At 36.8% G+C, this 16,049-nt stretch overlaps 1 protein-coding gene across 3 annotated transcripts in view; it reads right to left on the bottom strand.

The window, feature by feature from the left end:
* The window catches only part of SMAP1 (small ArfGAP 1), a 107,580-nt gene that overhangs the window by 45,909 nt on the left and 45,622 nt on the right, over positions 1–16,049 (bottom strand). Inside the window, exons 5-6 of one of the 3 annotated variants that reach the window (XM_086608286.1) lie at positions 12,365–12,442; positions 9,020–9,100 (exon numbers count right to left, since the gene is read on the bottom strand). In XM_086608286.1, the coding sequence (XP_086464412.1) occupies positions 9,020–9,100; positions 12,365–12,442 (159 nt within the window). Of the gene's footprint in view, positions 1–9,013; positions 9,101–12,364; positions 12,443–16,049 lie in introns of all 3 variants that reach the window. The other 2 variants (XM_086608287.1, XM_086608288.1) reach the window with 2 other exon arrangements.

Genomic DNA, 16,049 nt, shown 5'->3' on the forward strand with positions numbered 1-16,049 from the left:
AGTTATTTTTTACAGAAAAGAGAGTTACTATCTTTACTCATAAGTATGATTTACACATCTGACAATGCCCCCCACTCCCCCATTGCCCTATCCTGATGGTTACACACTGGAGTGAGATCTCATCCATGCGGAGTTTAAGCACGTTCTAGCTTAAGCACAGTAAAATGAAATAGAACACACAAAGACACATGATTGCTTTTCTCATGCTCCAATGCTTGCATTATTTTAGGAAAACAAAGGAAACCTATTATTCAAAATAAGATAAGATTACTATTTGGAGTGACATTATTTAAATGAAATGTCTTTTTCCTGTTATCAACTTCATCTCATCCAATCCTTACCCTTCTCTACATTCAGTTCCATATATCAGTACCAATTCTTTAAAAATGTCATGCTTTTTTTTCTTGCACAACTGATTGATTGCACACAATCTCCTAACTAGTACTATAATTTTTATAAAACATTTTAGATGAGATTGTATATTTGCACTTTCAATCATGCATGCTCCTGGGGTTTCAAATGTCTCAGAATGAATAAGTCTTGGTCATACAGATGTTTTTATCTAAAGATACCATCCATCCACGAATAAGGCTGATTTAGTTCATGTTTATTTAAATGTGCCCACTTTTTTTTTGTTCAATATACACGAGTATATGTAGGTGTTGTCTTCCTAATTGTCTAAAAGTGATCAGGAAAAAAGGTGAAGCTTAGCACAAGCAAGCAGGAGAAACCTGAAAATGCCATCTATTAGTAAGTACTATCAACTGAAAAGCCAGGGCAGTTTTGGGTTTTAACCTTGCATGGAGCAAGAGGATCAATTAAAACTAAGCATATTTAACGATATCTTTTTTGTTAAAAATAGTTTGGCAAGTTAAACAAAGGCCAATTCAATCAAAGCAGCCCAAACCCAAGCTTGTTCTCATAGTTTTAAGATACCGTATCTATAGAATTAAAAAAAAAAATTACATTAAAATACTGTTCTGCTGCAGACCAAAGTTGAGAGGATCAAGCTGATACAGAGAGCACACACTGGGCAGAGGAAAAAAGTGATACCCTTCCTGTAGGTTGACTCCTTTTCAAACTCTAAAAAGACAAAGACCCTTCTCATCTGACAAAAAAGGTTTTCTTTCAATTGCTTCTACCTGCAATATCTATTTCTTAATTCCTTTGTCTACAACTCTCAGTACGTAATAAGAGCCATGACAGATTAATTTCATTAAGTAAGACTATTTTTCAAGGCAATTCTCAAACATAAGGAGTTCTTTGTTACGTGCAAAAGGAATGAATTGCACAGTTTTCGGAAGAATCAATTTGATTTGTCTTTCTCCAGATTAGCATTAGAAGCAACCAAAGAACTCAAAATAATCTGATCCCTTCCATAAGACTGAAAAGGTATGATTAGAAATAGAAAACCAGGCTGGGACAGGTCCATAAAATGCAGACTGGGAGAACGAAAAGCCTTAAAACCCTTCACCCTCTGTGAGGGTGGGAGGCAGGCATAGGGTTGTCCTATGTCTTATCATATTCTCCTAAATTCTGAGCTTTAATTTATATCTGCTCAGTCTGAGTTTGAGAAAACAAGGACTAAGAGTAAAAACAAGGCTATGTATTCAACCAGAGGGCAAAACAAGTTTCTATTTTTCTGTCCCCATGATAAACACTTGCTTTCCTATATATTATAATTTAGATTTATATTACATTTTATATAAAAATAAAAGAAAAAACATTTAAAAAATGAAATTGCTCAGAAAGGCAAATCACATTTAGAAGTCTAGGGAAGCATATTATTAACAGCTATTCAAGTGACTCAGCAAATATATCATCAATACAGTATGAAAATAAAGAAAACATTTAGAATATTTATAATGTAATTCTGTATTTAAATAATCATTCGAGTTGATATTTGTGAGTCAACTTATTACCACAATTTAGAAGTAAACACCTAAATATATCACTTCCACCAAAATGGTGCTTAAGTAGACACCAAAAATTTTCATAGAATCATAGAATGGTTAGGGCTGGAAGGGACCTTCAAAGGTCATCTAGTCCAACCCCCCCTGCAAGGAACAGGGATATCTCCAACTAGGTCAGGTTGCTCAGGGCCTCGTCCAACCTGGCCTTGAACGTCTCCAGGGATGGAGCATCCACCACCTCTCTGGGCAACCTGTTCCAGTGTTCTACCACTCTCATGGTAAAAAATTATTTCCTAATATCCAATCTGAATCTACCTCCCTCTATTTTAAAACCATTATCCCTTGTCCTATCACAACTGGCCCTCCTGAACAGCCTCTCCCCATCTTTCTTGTAGGCCCCCTTGAGGTACTGGAAGACCGCTATAAGGTCACCCCGGAGCCTCCTCTTCTCCAGGCTGAACAGCCCCAACTCTCTCAGCCTGTCCTCATAGGAAAGGTGCTCCAGCACTCTTATCATCTTTGTGGCCCTCCTCTGGACCCTCTCCAACTGGTCCATGTCCTTCTTATGTTGGGGACTCCAGAACTGGACGCAGTACTCCAGGTGAGGTCTCACAAGGGCAGAGTAGAGGGGGAGAATCACCTCTCTCGACCTGCTGGCCACGCTCCTCTTGATGCAGCCCAGGATGCGGTTGGCCTTCTGGGCCGCAAGAGCACATTGCCGGCTCATATTGAGCTTCTCGAAGCTCAATTTTGCTGGCTTTCATTCTTTCATGCATTCTCACAATGCTATTCAGTTTTAAAGAAGTGAAGAACACGAGAGCACTATTTGCTCCAACTCATTTCTCCTTGTACAAAATGATTAGGATGACAGCTTGGAATACTTTGCATAAGTAAAAAACATCCCCAGAGAACTATGGGGACTAATCGTTCCTCTCATCTCACTTGCCTAGACAGGTTGATTTTTGTGGGACTTTTAGCTGTCTTTAGGGGAAAACAAACAAATCAACCAAAAAAACACCCTAATAAGCTACATTAAGTTCTTCCTTTTTTTTTTAACTGAATATTTGACACACTGTTTTTCCTATATGAAGGGAAAAAGCTGCTAATACGATTTGCCCTCACTTTTATTTGAGGGGTTCTCCAGCACTTTTTAAATGCAAATAAGCTTATGTCAGTACCTCCGCCATGTGGGCCATCTGCTGCTGGTTGGTATCAGCTGACTGAGAGGCAGCAGCTCACTGTTATTGCTGAGTTAAAGAGGGCAATTTAGTCTCCACTTTGGGGAAGAAAAACAGCATTTGATACACTATATACTGAAAGATACCTCTAACTGACCCATTCCCGTCACTTAAATCAACTCTATAAACAAACAAGAGCCAATTTCAAACTCAAAATGCAATATAATAAAACAAACTGAACTCACAGTGTCAAATAATACTTCAGTTAATCAAGTTTAACTGCTGCGATCCTTCAGAAACATTCATCATCCTGATATGTTCAGAAGAATGAAAAAAGTCTTGGCTTTGAATGTCAGTATTAGTTTGCAAAAGCACAAGTAGTTTGTTCTTTACATCTTAACCATTTAACTTTACTGTCGTGATACAACACAATCTTGTCTTAAAAGGGCTCACTTTCAATAAATAGATGTGGTTTCACGGTAACTATGGCCTTCAATATGCAGTATTTTACTGTGAAACCATAACAATACTTCCATGAAAGTCTTCAGCTGATGTGAAACCTCTAAAATAAACACCACAGAAAGCTGAACTCAAACACTTCCAAAGCATTCAGTGCCATGGACTTAGCTGAACTTTCTAATTTTGGATATCAGCAATACTTGCCACATTTCCCAAGGATGGTTCTCCAAATCATGTCTGGCTTAATTCTGGATAGCTGGCACTGACATACACAACAGGTTTTCCTCATTTAAAAATTAAATGATATAAAAAGTTGAACCCTAAAAAAAAATCTGAACATTTAGGCATATGAATTTTCTCCCCCTTTACTTCAGGACCGCTCCAAAGCCTCAAGACGTCATACCTAGTTATGCCTTTTTGGTCTTAATTTGTACTGTAGACAGACATAAAAGCATCTTGAAAAAAACCCTAGAATTGTCCTAGCTGCTCTGAAATTCAAGTCATTCATAGAGCTCAATCCAAGTTCTACGTTCTAAGTAGTGCAATGCAAGCGCCTTTACTAAATGAAGTATTATTCCTTACACCATTTGATCATTCTCAAACACAGTCTTCTGCAGTCCATTCTTTGCAGCTCTTGTTTATCCTTGGGGCACACAGTCTCCCCAGTTCACTCACTGGCCATGTCCCAGCCATGTCCTTCATAGTCCTGATCCCTCAGCCCAAATGACTGGACTGCATCCCCTCTCCTTCCCTTCTATACAGGCTTCCCTTCAGTGGAAAATAGGTACAAGGTGGATGGGTGCACACAGAGCCTGCTCCAACACACTGCATGAAGAAGCACTCCTCTGTGCTATGAGCAGAAACTCTACCCAAAATGACCACACAGTTTAAATTTCAGTTCAGAAAACTACTATGAGGCTTTGGTAGCTCCCTCATGCACCAGCAGAATATGCATGCTACCTATTCTTTTTAGTCACCAAATGACTGTAAACTGAGCACATTCAATTACTCAAGGATCAACAAAAGTCCTGCTCAGCAGACATACTAGAAATAAAAAGGAGTTACTCTGTTCCCAACAGTCAGCTTAGGCAGAAAAGAAAGAAAGAAAAAGAAAATCATGGCTGATTTGGGAAATGTCACCAACTTCAGCTGTGCGAAGGAGTAATTAATAAGAAGGGAAAGCTCCTCAGCAGCTGATGAAAGGGTGGGCAGGATGATGAAGTTTAAAAAATGGCTATTAAAAGCCTAGCTGTTTTTTCTCAGCTACAAATTAAAAATTTTCATGTATTACCATTAAAAAAATGCATAAGATTGGTGGTCAAACTACCAACTTTCTTACCTCCCCACTGAAACAGGCTTTTAAAGTATCAGATTTATTATTTTTGGCCAATTTAAAATCTCTTAATCTTAATTGTGTGTACAGAACATCTAAAAATCGCTTTAATTGCATGACAGTCTGCCTTGTGCTATATTCTTCTTGCTATTGGCCCATTAGAAGCATTAAGAAGAATGCTATTAGCTCAGTTTGATTATTCATCCTTGCAATTCAACATGTTTTTATATTGCTAAAATTGGCATTTCTGTTGCTTGCAAGTAGTAGTTGCTTGCAAAAGCTGGGCTTTGACTGGACATCTCAGTCCCAACCGGCCCCAGTTTTCATGTCATGAACAACTGTATAATACTGTTTCAGCAGTCTTCCTGCAACCTTTTTTCCTTTTCTCAAAAGTAACTGTAAGGATAAGGTTATTTTAAGCATGAACACTGAGGAAACTTGAGGTCTGTAATTGTGGAAATGGCACAGGGAGAGAGGAAGGAAGAATCCTGGGTAAGTTACGTAAGTTTCTCAACTTTCTTCAATTAGACTGAAAAAAACATTACAGCTGCCAGCAGCTTGGCAATGTCACTTACTTTATTTTAAGAATTCTGCAGATCTGATGTGGAACATCATGTTTTTGGCTGCTTCCAATAAAACGCTAATCACTGAACTGGACTCAATGTGTAGCTGATATAGTAAGATCTTGTTATATTACAAATTACCCAGTAATTTTGTCACAGAAAGTGGAACAGCCCAGAAAAACAGAGTCAAACAAGTATCCTTGCTACTCACTGTTCTGCAGTAGATCCCTCCAATCTTGAGGAAATTCTACTCTACATCTGAAATCACTGTCTCCAACTCAGACGTTCATAAAAAAGTGTTTCCCACAAAACCCGCTTTAAGGACATCTCTCTTTAAGAGAGATATTGAGCTCCTGGAGCGGGTCCAAAGAAGGGCAACTAAACTGGTCAAGGGGCTGGAAAATAAAACTTATGGGGAGCGGCTGAGGGAGTTGGGGCTGTTTAGCCTGGAGAAGAGGAGGCTGAAGGGAGACCTGATTACAGCCTGCAAATACTTGAGAAGGGATGGTGGGGAGGTGGGGGAAGGGCTCTTTACATTAGTGATGGGTGACAGAACAAGAGGAAATGGGTATAAGCTTAGTCAGGGGAGATTCAGGTTGGATGTTAGGAAGTATTTCTTCTCTGAAAGGGTTGTCAGCCACTGGAATAGGCTGCCCAGGGAGGTGGTTGAGTCCCCATCCCTGAATGTGTTTAAGAAAAGCGTGGATGAACTGCTTAGGGATATGATTTAATGGGGGATTAGGGACGGTTGGACTGGATCATCTCTAAGATCTTTTCCAACCTAGAAATCTATGAATCTATGAAATGATGATTCTTACTGAGGAGCGATTTCAGTAAGAAAGCCCACTATTGGTAAATCAGTTAAAAGATGATTTTCTGTTCTTTTTACTTACCAAAGCATGCTAATCAACAAAGTATCTTTTATGCTGTGATTATCTGACACATTAACACAATATTGGAATAATGCAGTTTACTAAATCAATACTACAAGCTTTCAGCAATGTTTGAAAACGTAACAGAAATCATGCTAGACGTTCAGCTTGTTAAAGGCTAAAGATCAGTTAGTCACTGGAGAAAGGCTCTTACACGGATGTAGGAATGGATTAGTCAGTTCTGTGAAGCAGAGGTCAGAACAACAGAATTGAATATGAACATTTTAATTTTTTAGGATGCATATTCTTAAGAGCTAAGAAACTTGATATAAGATATAAAGAAGACACTAGGAACTTAAGACTTGTAGAAGTACATGACACCTGTAAAGAGATCTGAAGTTTTCTAGTTTCAACTTTTTACCGGTTTAAGTTTTGCCATTTTTTCCATCTTTATTGATTCTTCTACAGGATGGCTAAAACACTGCTGGAATTACCTTAATCATGAGATGTCTCAAAAATTGTGGTAGAACTGCCACTGCTTGGTCATGTCTTTTTAATTAATTAATTTCCCAAGACTGGAATGTCTAGACTGGAGATATACCATGCCTGCAATAAAGGCGATCAGTGACTTCAGATATGAAGTGTCCAAAGAATTCTCATATTCTGTTTCCTTCTGCACAAAGCTAACAACTGTGATAAATGGCCACTTACTGCTTGAGGTTGCTGAAAACATGATACTATGGTCAGGATGCCAGCATTCTCCTACTGATTCAACATGCAACATTTAACATATCCTATAGACAGTGTCTAACCAGATGTGAAGTGTAGTCAAGCTAAGAAGAATACGAACATTTATCAGCTCCCAGAAGCAGAATCACACCACAAAAGCAGCCATGTATTATTCCACGTATAAAAATAAAACCTTTTCATCCTCTATCTCACCAGTACTTTCCAGTGGAAATGCAAGCATTTGATATAAGTCTCTTTCCTCTGGGTTCTAGAAAGCGACTGTGATTTTAAAATACGTAAAGTTTATAGGCTGTGTCTAAAAATAGTTTATTTTGAATGATCTTTAAAAGCCTTGAAAAGCCTGAGCTTAAAGAGTCTCTTAAATTAAAAAGATGACACATAGATGAGTTCCATTTGAGCAGTCAGTGCTGACACAATAATAATGAAATAAAATATGCTGCAGTATTTCAAATATTTTGCAGCTGTTACGACAGCACTATTATCTAATGCAGATATATTTACCAAATGCCACATTCTGTAGTACAAGCATTTAAAAATCAAAATACTTCTTTCCACTTACTTAATCATTAACTAGTAATCTAATGGCATTTGAAATATAAATCTAATCAGTGGCATTTGAATTGGTTTTTATTTCAAGTGTTAGAGTAGTCCCTCAGCTGTAACTATGCACTGTCCTCTTTTCTCCTCACCCAACCGAGTATTCCCAGCCATGGAACAAGGTTCAGGCATCCTTGCAAAGGAAAACCTCTTTCCCTAGGACCAAAACTAGACCATTAGGCTCTAAAAAGTTAAGATTTCCAAACCACATCAATATTTTTAGCCTTTATAACAAAAGTATATCTTCCTAAGGACCAAAATAAAACATTTAATTTGGCTGGATGCCCTTGTAAAACTTCAATAACCAACAATTTTAATATTTTTATCGGTGTCATCCATAAATATGCTTTAACCTCCTACCATATGAATAAGGCTATCCTTTTTCCACTAGCTCAGCAAAACTACGTAAATTGTCATAAGTAAGTTTCATTCTGTACTAATTTATTACAAAACTGCTTTCTAATTTCAGAAAAAAGGAAACTGTATTGAGGAGGGCCTTTTTTCCCCTCCAAGTGTGCACATATTTTTGTATCTCTTTTTATTATGCAAAAAAAAAAACCCACTTCTATTTGAAAACTGAACTAGAAATACATCTGCAATCATAATGTATGAATACACAACATTTCTCACAATTGTAACACAAGACTGTTAGAGAATAAACTGACAGATGGAGACTTCAATGCATTCTGTGCACTACACTGCAGATCGGAACATACTAATGGATTCACATCATGTGAGAGAGGACATCTGTCTTAGAAGAAATTATTGTATATAATACTTAAATTACCCATTCCATTTTTGTATAATATTAACACATGAAATATTACTTGTACCTATGTTGCTACTGCTGCTCATTATGCTTTAATACAGCTTCATAAAGATGCACCTTAACTGTTTTGTCTGACGTGTTTTGTGACATGATCTACTTGAATATTTTCAAGTTATCTAGACTAGAGTTATTAATTCAATTCTATAAATAATACATTCAGCTTTAAAATGGATTCATTTATGAAAGACAGGTGATCATACAGTGCTCAATAAAAAGGAAAATTTTCTGTGCAAGAATAGCAATGGCATATCTTAAAAACTTTAATTATCTGAGCTTAAATCTTAACTCACTTCTCTCCTCCCCCAAACACATTCCTCATCATATTGTCAACCAACTTCCACATGCAAGCAACAGCACAAGTAAACTATTCATGTGGATTATCCAGATTGCTATTCATATAGACCCACATACATACATATACACACACATATTAAAAATTTCTTTTTTTTTTTTTTTCAAATCTTTATACATGTGTAATACTACGTGTGACTTTTAAATAACTGGAAAAAAATAAACTACTCTTACCTTTTCAACTGTTAATTGTTTTGATGGTTTTTCTGATTCTCTCTCTCTCTTTTTCTCTTCTTTCTTTTTCTCTTTCTCCTTCTGAAAAAAAAAAGGTATTTTGCTAGTACTCAGTAACAATGCATTTGCAAACATATTGAATGTCTTCAGTCATATAGAACATAAACAGAAATCTTCAGTTATTCCCTTCCAATTCAGAGTTTATGCTTCTATCAGCTCTGCTTCCAGAAGTGACTCATTTTACTCAAATAGTACTACTAAAAATGTTCTAACTGTGAGAATTCAAGAAATTCTCATATATAGTACTACTAAAAATACTGTAACTTTGAGAATTCAGGAAAGTCACTATTTCACCTGCTCATCTGCATTTCTGCTTATAAGCAGAAAGAAAAAAGAACCAGTGTTGCCTCTTCTAAGCTAAGCAGATCTGAAAAGAAAAATCCATTTACAAGTACTCCGTTAACTCTGATAACCTCTGTCATTAGGACGGACGCCATTCTCTTTGACCAAAGAACTATAATAAGGTAATTTGCATGCAGTTTTCTGCACAGAGTTGACAATTTTAAAGGCTAATCTACTAGTTTTTTAAAAATGCTCCTGAAAGCAAAAAGTTGGCTTGGACCATATGACAAACCCGCTGAGTCATAAGACACAAAATTTTTCCATAAAGAGAAAACATACGAGATCCTTTTTCTCTGAATGTGTCATAATGACATCATAGAAGATTTTTCATTTTAGTTTTGAATGCATAAATGGGGTAATATTAAAGACTCAGCCTGACTGAAGAAAAGCATAAAATATTCCTTAAGGCATCGTAACATACAGAAGATAAGGACTTTTTAGGCCAGCAATGACTTTGACACAGTATTAGTAGCGATTTTTAGACCCGGTAATCTCTCTGCATTTACCTTGTACAACTACTGCATAGTACTGGTGGGTATGCTTGGACGTTAAAATGGATGGAACAAGAGTTTACTATCCACAATAAAGGAGATCAGACAGTAGCTCCTAAATGTTCTTTCTGTCAGTAGACTTGGATCCCTTCGTTCAAAGCTTCAAAACAGCTTTGTTCTACACAACACTATTTTTGGATGGGTTGGATGGGGCTTTGAGCAATCTGATGTAGTGGAAGGTGTCCCTGCCCATGGCAGAGGAGGTGGAACAACATCATCTTTAACCTTTCTATGATTCTATGAACACAAAAAAGAGCATAGTATTCCAAACCGGAGGTTCAGTCCACATCATGTCTCACCTGTGGCAGTACCAGGTGTTCAAGTAAAAGTTTGTATGACTGGGGCAAGTATAGAGCAGTGTTTTATTTTGAGGCCATCATAACAACCTGAGACTTGCAGGCCTACTGAGCTAAGATTACAAATAGCCACACCTTTCAAATGAAGCTTAGCCTTTCTTCCACTACTGCGTCACCAATCCTAGCACCAACCTGCATTCTAAAGACTCCCTAAATGCTGTCACCATAATAATGTATTGTAGACAAATATACTGACAGAGCAGTAACTTTTCAAAAAGTCTTTCATTCCCTTTCCCCACTCCAACCTTCCCACGTCAAATAACTTAAATCTAATCTCTTCTCCTGTGGGAGTTTTTCTGTGTCTTAGACAACTGTGATTTGTTTCCTCTCCTCCTGGGAAAGGTTGTTGGAAGTGTCATAACAGTACACCTGTATTTCAAACACGTTACCTTGAGTTTACTTGAATAAGCGAAAGCAGAGTTAAAATTTTTGCATATGATCATCTTCAGGACGTCTTGATTTCCAGTTTGACTTCAACATTTTTTTAAAATATGTTTTGTTAGAGAAACCTCACTCCTAGACGAAAAAGTGTCTGGGAAGTTTTATTCTTCTGGACCTCGAGAACAAGGAGGGCTTGCACTAAATGTTGTATAGCAAACGCTCCATAAAGGTGACCAAATATAAACAAATGCCTCTCATTGCCCTTAACGAATCCCTGACAGCTTCATAGTGAATATATGAAGACTTAAAATAAACTGTTCACCAGCATTTCTGCCTCCACACGTCACAAAGACTACAGGAACTCTTTCGATTCCCAGCGACTTTACTTTCATTCACTTCATTTCCACTGTGGACTTGAAAATCCATACGACTTTCATCTTCACACTTCACAATTTCAATATGCAAGCTTTCTGCTTCAGCTCCATTAGATAAAAATGAATTCAGACTAAATAAAAACATTTCTCAGATGCTGTATTCTTGCCAGAATTTCAACTCAAGTGTTTCATTACTTGCAAAAGCAGTCAAAAAGCACTATGAAGATAATAAAATGAAATTGGCTTTATACCAGTCTTAAATTCTAAGCAAAAATTACTCATTTTCTTCCCCAAGTTCATTTCTAACAACATGGCATACTAGTTACAGAGAGGAACTTTCAAATCTGAATGCATCAAGAGAGGTGGGTAAGAAAGGAAAGGCGAGTTTCATTCTAAGTAGCTGCTGCTATTCCTGGTACAACCTAAAAAACACATCAAATTCACCAAGGCTTGTGGTCTAGTCCATGACACTGTCATTTAAATTTTAATTAATGTTTAAATATAGCTGCACTAAAATAATTTACAGCACTTGTTCACATTTTCTGTATTTAGAAGAAAAAAAATTATTTATGTTTAGATCATAAGTTATTTGATACACCGTATACAGTCTCAACTTAGAGTGAAGTATCCAAAAGAGCCTAATATTGAACATTCACATTCTAAAAAAATATATTTAATTATTGCTGAAAATTGTGACATGTACTGAAAATTCATACAAACGATACCTCATCTACTACTTGTTTGTCAAAGGCCTTTCTAAACAGTAAATGTAATGTTAGCACATACACACATATCCCAGCTAGAAGGGATATTAAAACCAGTATGAGTTAACAGAAGTGTCCCTGAATTATTTCTACATTTATCTCCAAGGAGATTGAACTAAACAGCTGGAATAGTATCGATAACTTAGATTCTGAAACAAGGAAGTAGTATAAAAAAAGAAACCAAAAATTATTCCTGAGGAGACAAGATAATATCACTCATGACCATTAGATGGGAATGAAAAGGTGTTTCCACAGTTTTGTGATACTAAACCAGAGCAGAACCAGAATTTTGACATATAAAAACCAAGAAGTAACAATCATGCATGTGCTTTGTCCCGCTGTATTGGTTCTCTTCCTTTTTGTGTAGTCCAGGAAGCAAGAAGAGAATTATTTTAAATGCCTGAAGTATTACCAGCAATTCAAATTCTCTAGTTACCTCAGTGAAATTACTCTATAGAAATGTAAACATTTGTGCAAAGCAGTAACCTGACAAGAGTTACACTCAAAACCAATATACCTCTGCTTTGCTCTTCTCAGCAGCAGCTTGCAGAGAAGGAGAGGATGCCAAAGGCTGAGCAGCATCAGAAGAGGATATCTGTATAAAACAGAGGAAAGAAATGAGAAAGAAAATAAGCAAGAGCAGCTGGGAAGGGAGGGAGCAGAGGCAGCTAAGAGACATGATTTTCATTCTTTTTTTCAATAATTTTAGGGATGGGGGAAAAAATACAACATAGAAGAAACAAAAAGAGGAGATAAAGTTTTTTGGTGTTTTTTTGTTATTTTTTTAATCAGTACAATTTTCAAAGGAAATCTGTCAGGTAGGAACGACTGGCTTATAATGAAATTTGATAGAATAGAATATAAGAAAATGAACCTGGATAAGATCACATCACAGGCCTAAGAAAAATAATTAGGTTTTATCCATTGTTCAATTTTATCCAGTGTGACTATTGAAATATTAATGTCCTGAAGCACGAAGCCACACTATCCCAGAGGAAGGGGAGAGAAGAGAGTGCCTTTGTTCTTGTTCACTGTAACAGAATATTTTTATTAAAAGAAACACAAAATAACTCTGAAAGTTATACGTTAATTAAAGTTCTAATTAACTCTAAGAGCACTCTAAATGAGTAAAGAACTTAGGGTTAACATAAAGCTGCGCCCTAGCAGGAGAATGCCAGACCTTCCAGACAGGTGGTACTTCTTTTCTAGGAATCAGTATAAAATTGCCATTAGCACCACTAGACTTCCAGAATTATCCAAAACGCATAACCTGTATAAGCAACAGATGCAGTTTGCTCAAGAAAATAGGATTTCTCTAAATGCATTTTCATACATCTTCCTAGTCTATTATTTTATGCATAGTTGATCACTTTAATGGAAACATTATCTTCCTATTCCACTTACTACAAAAAAGCAACTGAATTACATTTACCAAACATGCAGAAGATCTTCAGAGCTATAAAGCTGACACTTCTACACTGTCTTGTATCACCTCTACTATCCACAAGGAAAATTTAAAAATAAATGAAGCTATTACAAAGCATGCATTATGTTGGATCAAAATAACCAATTTAGATTACATGTTTTTACTTAGTTTAAAAAAAATATCTTGCACTGAAAGGAAACTCAAAGCTGAGAAAAAAAACCCAAACAAACAAAAAACCACCAACCCGCCCTCATGTCTAAATACCCCTTATTTCTTACAGAAAATCCTACCAGTACCATAGCTTATATAGCTGGAATATTCATAGAATACATATATTCAGTATTTTTAGAGACTCAGAAACTATAACTATCCCTCAGGTAGTGTAGACCTTCAGGAAAGATATTTATAAGGTTTAATTTTTAAACCAAATTTTACCAGCAGAAACATGAAACAGAAACCTCATTTTTAAATTTATTGTTTTAAAATCCTCAGGTTATTAGAACAGTTATGGATGCACCTGCTGCAATGAAGTAGTTTCTCAAACTGTAGCATTCTGTTGCTATAGGAACACAAGGATCTTGTTTATTCTGATTACACCACATTGTAACCAAATAAAGACGTCAGAAAAATGATCAGGTAACTACATATATTAAACTATGAGCTCTAACACTATGTTCCTTACTAAGATTTCAATTAAATGCAAATGTGTGAAATTATGATAGTGGAACATCTTAGGTATACTTTCAAGTTTCTAAAGTGAGATTTTTGGAGTGGTTTGTTGTTTTGGGGGGTTTTGGTTTGTTTGTTTTTCATTCTTTTGCATGCTTCAATTTTTAAGATAATTTAAGATCTCATAGGTGCACAGCAGGTAACACTAGTCACCATACAGAACCAGGTAAGCAGAATTTCATTTGGGGGTTAGGAGAGAAATCAGCACTATAAATGTTTGCATCATGTTTTCATCCTCCCATAACAGTTCTTCTCAATCTGCATACCATCTTCATAAATTAAGGCATTATCTAACCTAGGATAAGGTAATCCTATGAAGGCCTGAAAGTAATTACTATAGTTTTGCCAGTCAAGTAATGGAGAAATGTCATGCAAGCTATAAGCAGGAGACAGAGTGAAAAGCAGTTGCTGTTTATACAGGATATACAAGTTGAGAATGCCCAAACTTAATGTTCAAAGACAAACAGCAGCACTACATTCACTTCAGGCTAAAAAACAGCACTTGAAAGCACACTTTACATATGCAAATATTCAACTAAGCAAGAGTACCAAAGGCATATGACTGAAGCTACTGTTTAAGAGAAGCCACATTGCAATAGATAAAGAACTGATTAAGTTTATATAATGAAAGCAATAGCATAAGTTTGGGCTGCTGAACAGCTTTATCACCAGTGCATTGTGCTAAATTTGTTACCTACCATGCTGCACAGGATAAGAAAATCTGAATGAAACAATCCAATCAAGTCAAACTGAGCAGCTGGGTAAAGCTAAACATAAAATGGGATCAAAAGAGAGGCTGGTGCAGTCCAGTGTGGCGAGTGGTTATGCAGTCAGAGTATCAAGGGCCGATCAGGGTACCAGAGAAGCCTGGAGAATACTTGCCATTGGGACAAACTGATGCTTAAGGGACAGCTGACCTGTTAAGGTTCCCAGCTGGCACTGAACCAGTGCTGAGAATCAGGGCCTCCTGACCTGAGAGCAGCCCTGCATGACCCAGGCTGGGTGCAGAGGAGCCTTAGCGAGAGGCAGCGCTCTCCAGCTGGAACGGAGTCCCTGCAGTGCCAGCTATTCTGCTCCTCGTCTGTGTTCATGTGTCATATTGCAACACATCCATATACCAGAACTAGAAACAAATAAAACTAAAAACTATAACAACACTGCAATGCAAAGGTATTCTTTTATTATCTTGGAATTTATTTCAGTTAAAAGACTGAATTTTCACTAATATCCAAGTCATCATTATTATTATTATTAATATCCTCTTCAAGAATGAAGAGAAAGCAACACCTCAGTCATCAAATACTTGGTTTTCAGGAGTTTTCAAAATACTCATTTTTAACTCAGACTAATCCACATGCAATATTTTAGCAAATCAGTGTAGTTGCTTGATATTCTGAGATGTCAGTAAGACCTCACAGGTTTCATTTTCCCAAGTTCCCCCCAGATTTTACTTTGAAAGATCATGGTATATTCATCTTTTCAAACTGCAGCACACTTTACAGATGTAACGTATAGCAAAAACAAATTATTCTTCTCATTAGCATAAGTCAACCCTAAACAACTTTGATGCTACTCTGATGACTGTGTTGCCAAAATTCAAGTTAGACCACTCTAAAGTTACTATTAATACCTTCTACATCCTGTTTGCAGTGCAGACATACCGTTAGCTAAGGGGGATATTAGTTATTGAACAGATGAAACACCAATAAGGAACAGTGGTTGACAGCAAGTTGTGTGCTGCCGGCTTGTATTTCCAGTAAATCTTTGTTTTTAAAACTACTGCAGTGATAAAGCAGCTCATAGAGCTGCTCCTGTTTGTAGTCAAAAGAGATTCATTAGCTTGCCAACAAATGGCAACTGAGAAAGCATCTGCTCAGTGACCTAAATTCTACACTTGTGGCCAGCAACAGGATCGCTGAGGTTAGACTAACCCCTGGATCAAACCACTCACTCATGACAGGTAAATGCATCCCACTCTCCCGGAGTAACTGCTGCATTCAATCTTGGTGAAATTGCCTTTAATTAGCTGAAAGCTACAAATGCACTT

This window comes from Tauraco erythrolophus, chromosome 2 (genome assembly GCF_009769465.1).
Source record: "Tauraco erythrolophus isolate bTauEry1 chromosome 2, bTauEry1.pri, whole genome shotgun sequence".
NCBI lineage: Eukaryota > Metazoa > Chordata > Aves > Musophagiformes > Musophagidae > Tauraco > Tauraco erythrolophus.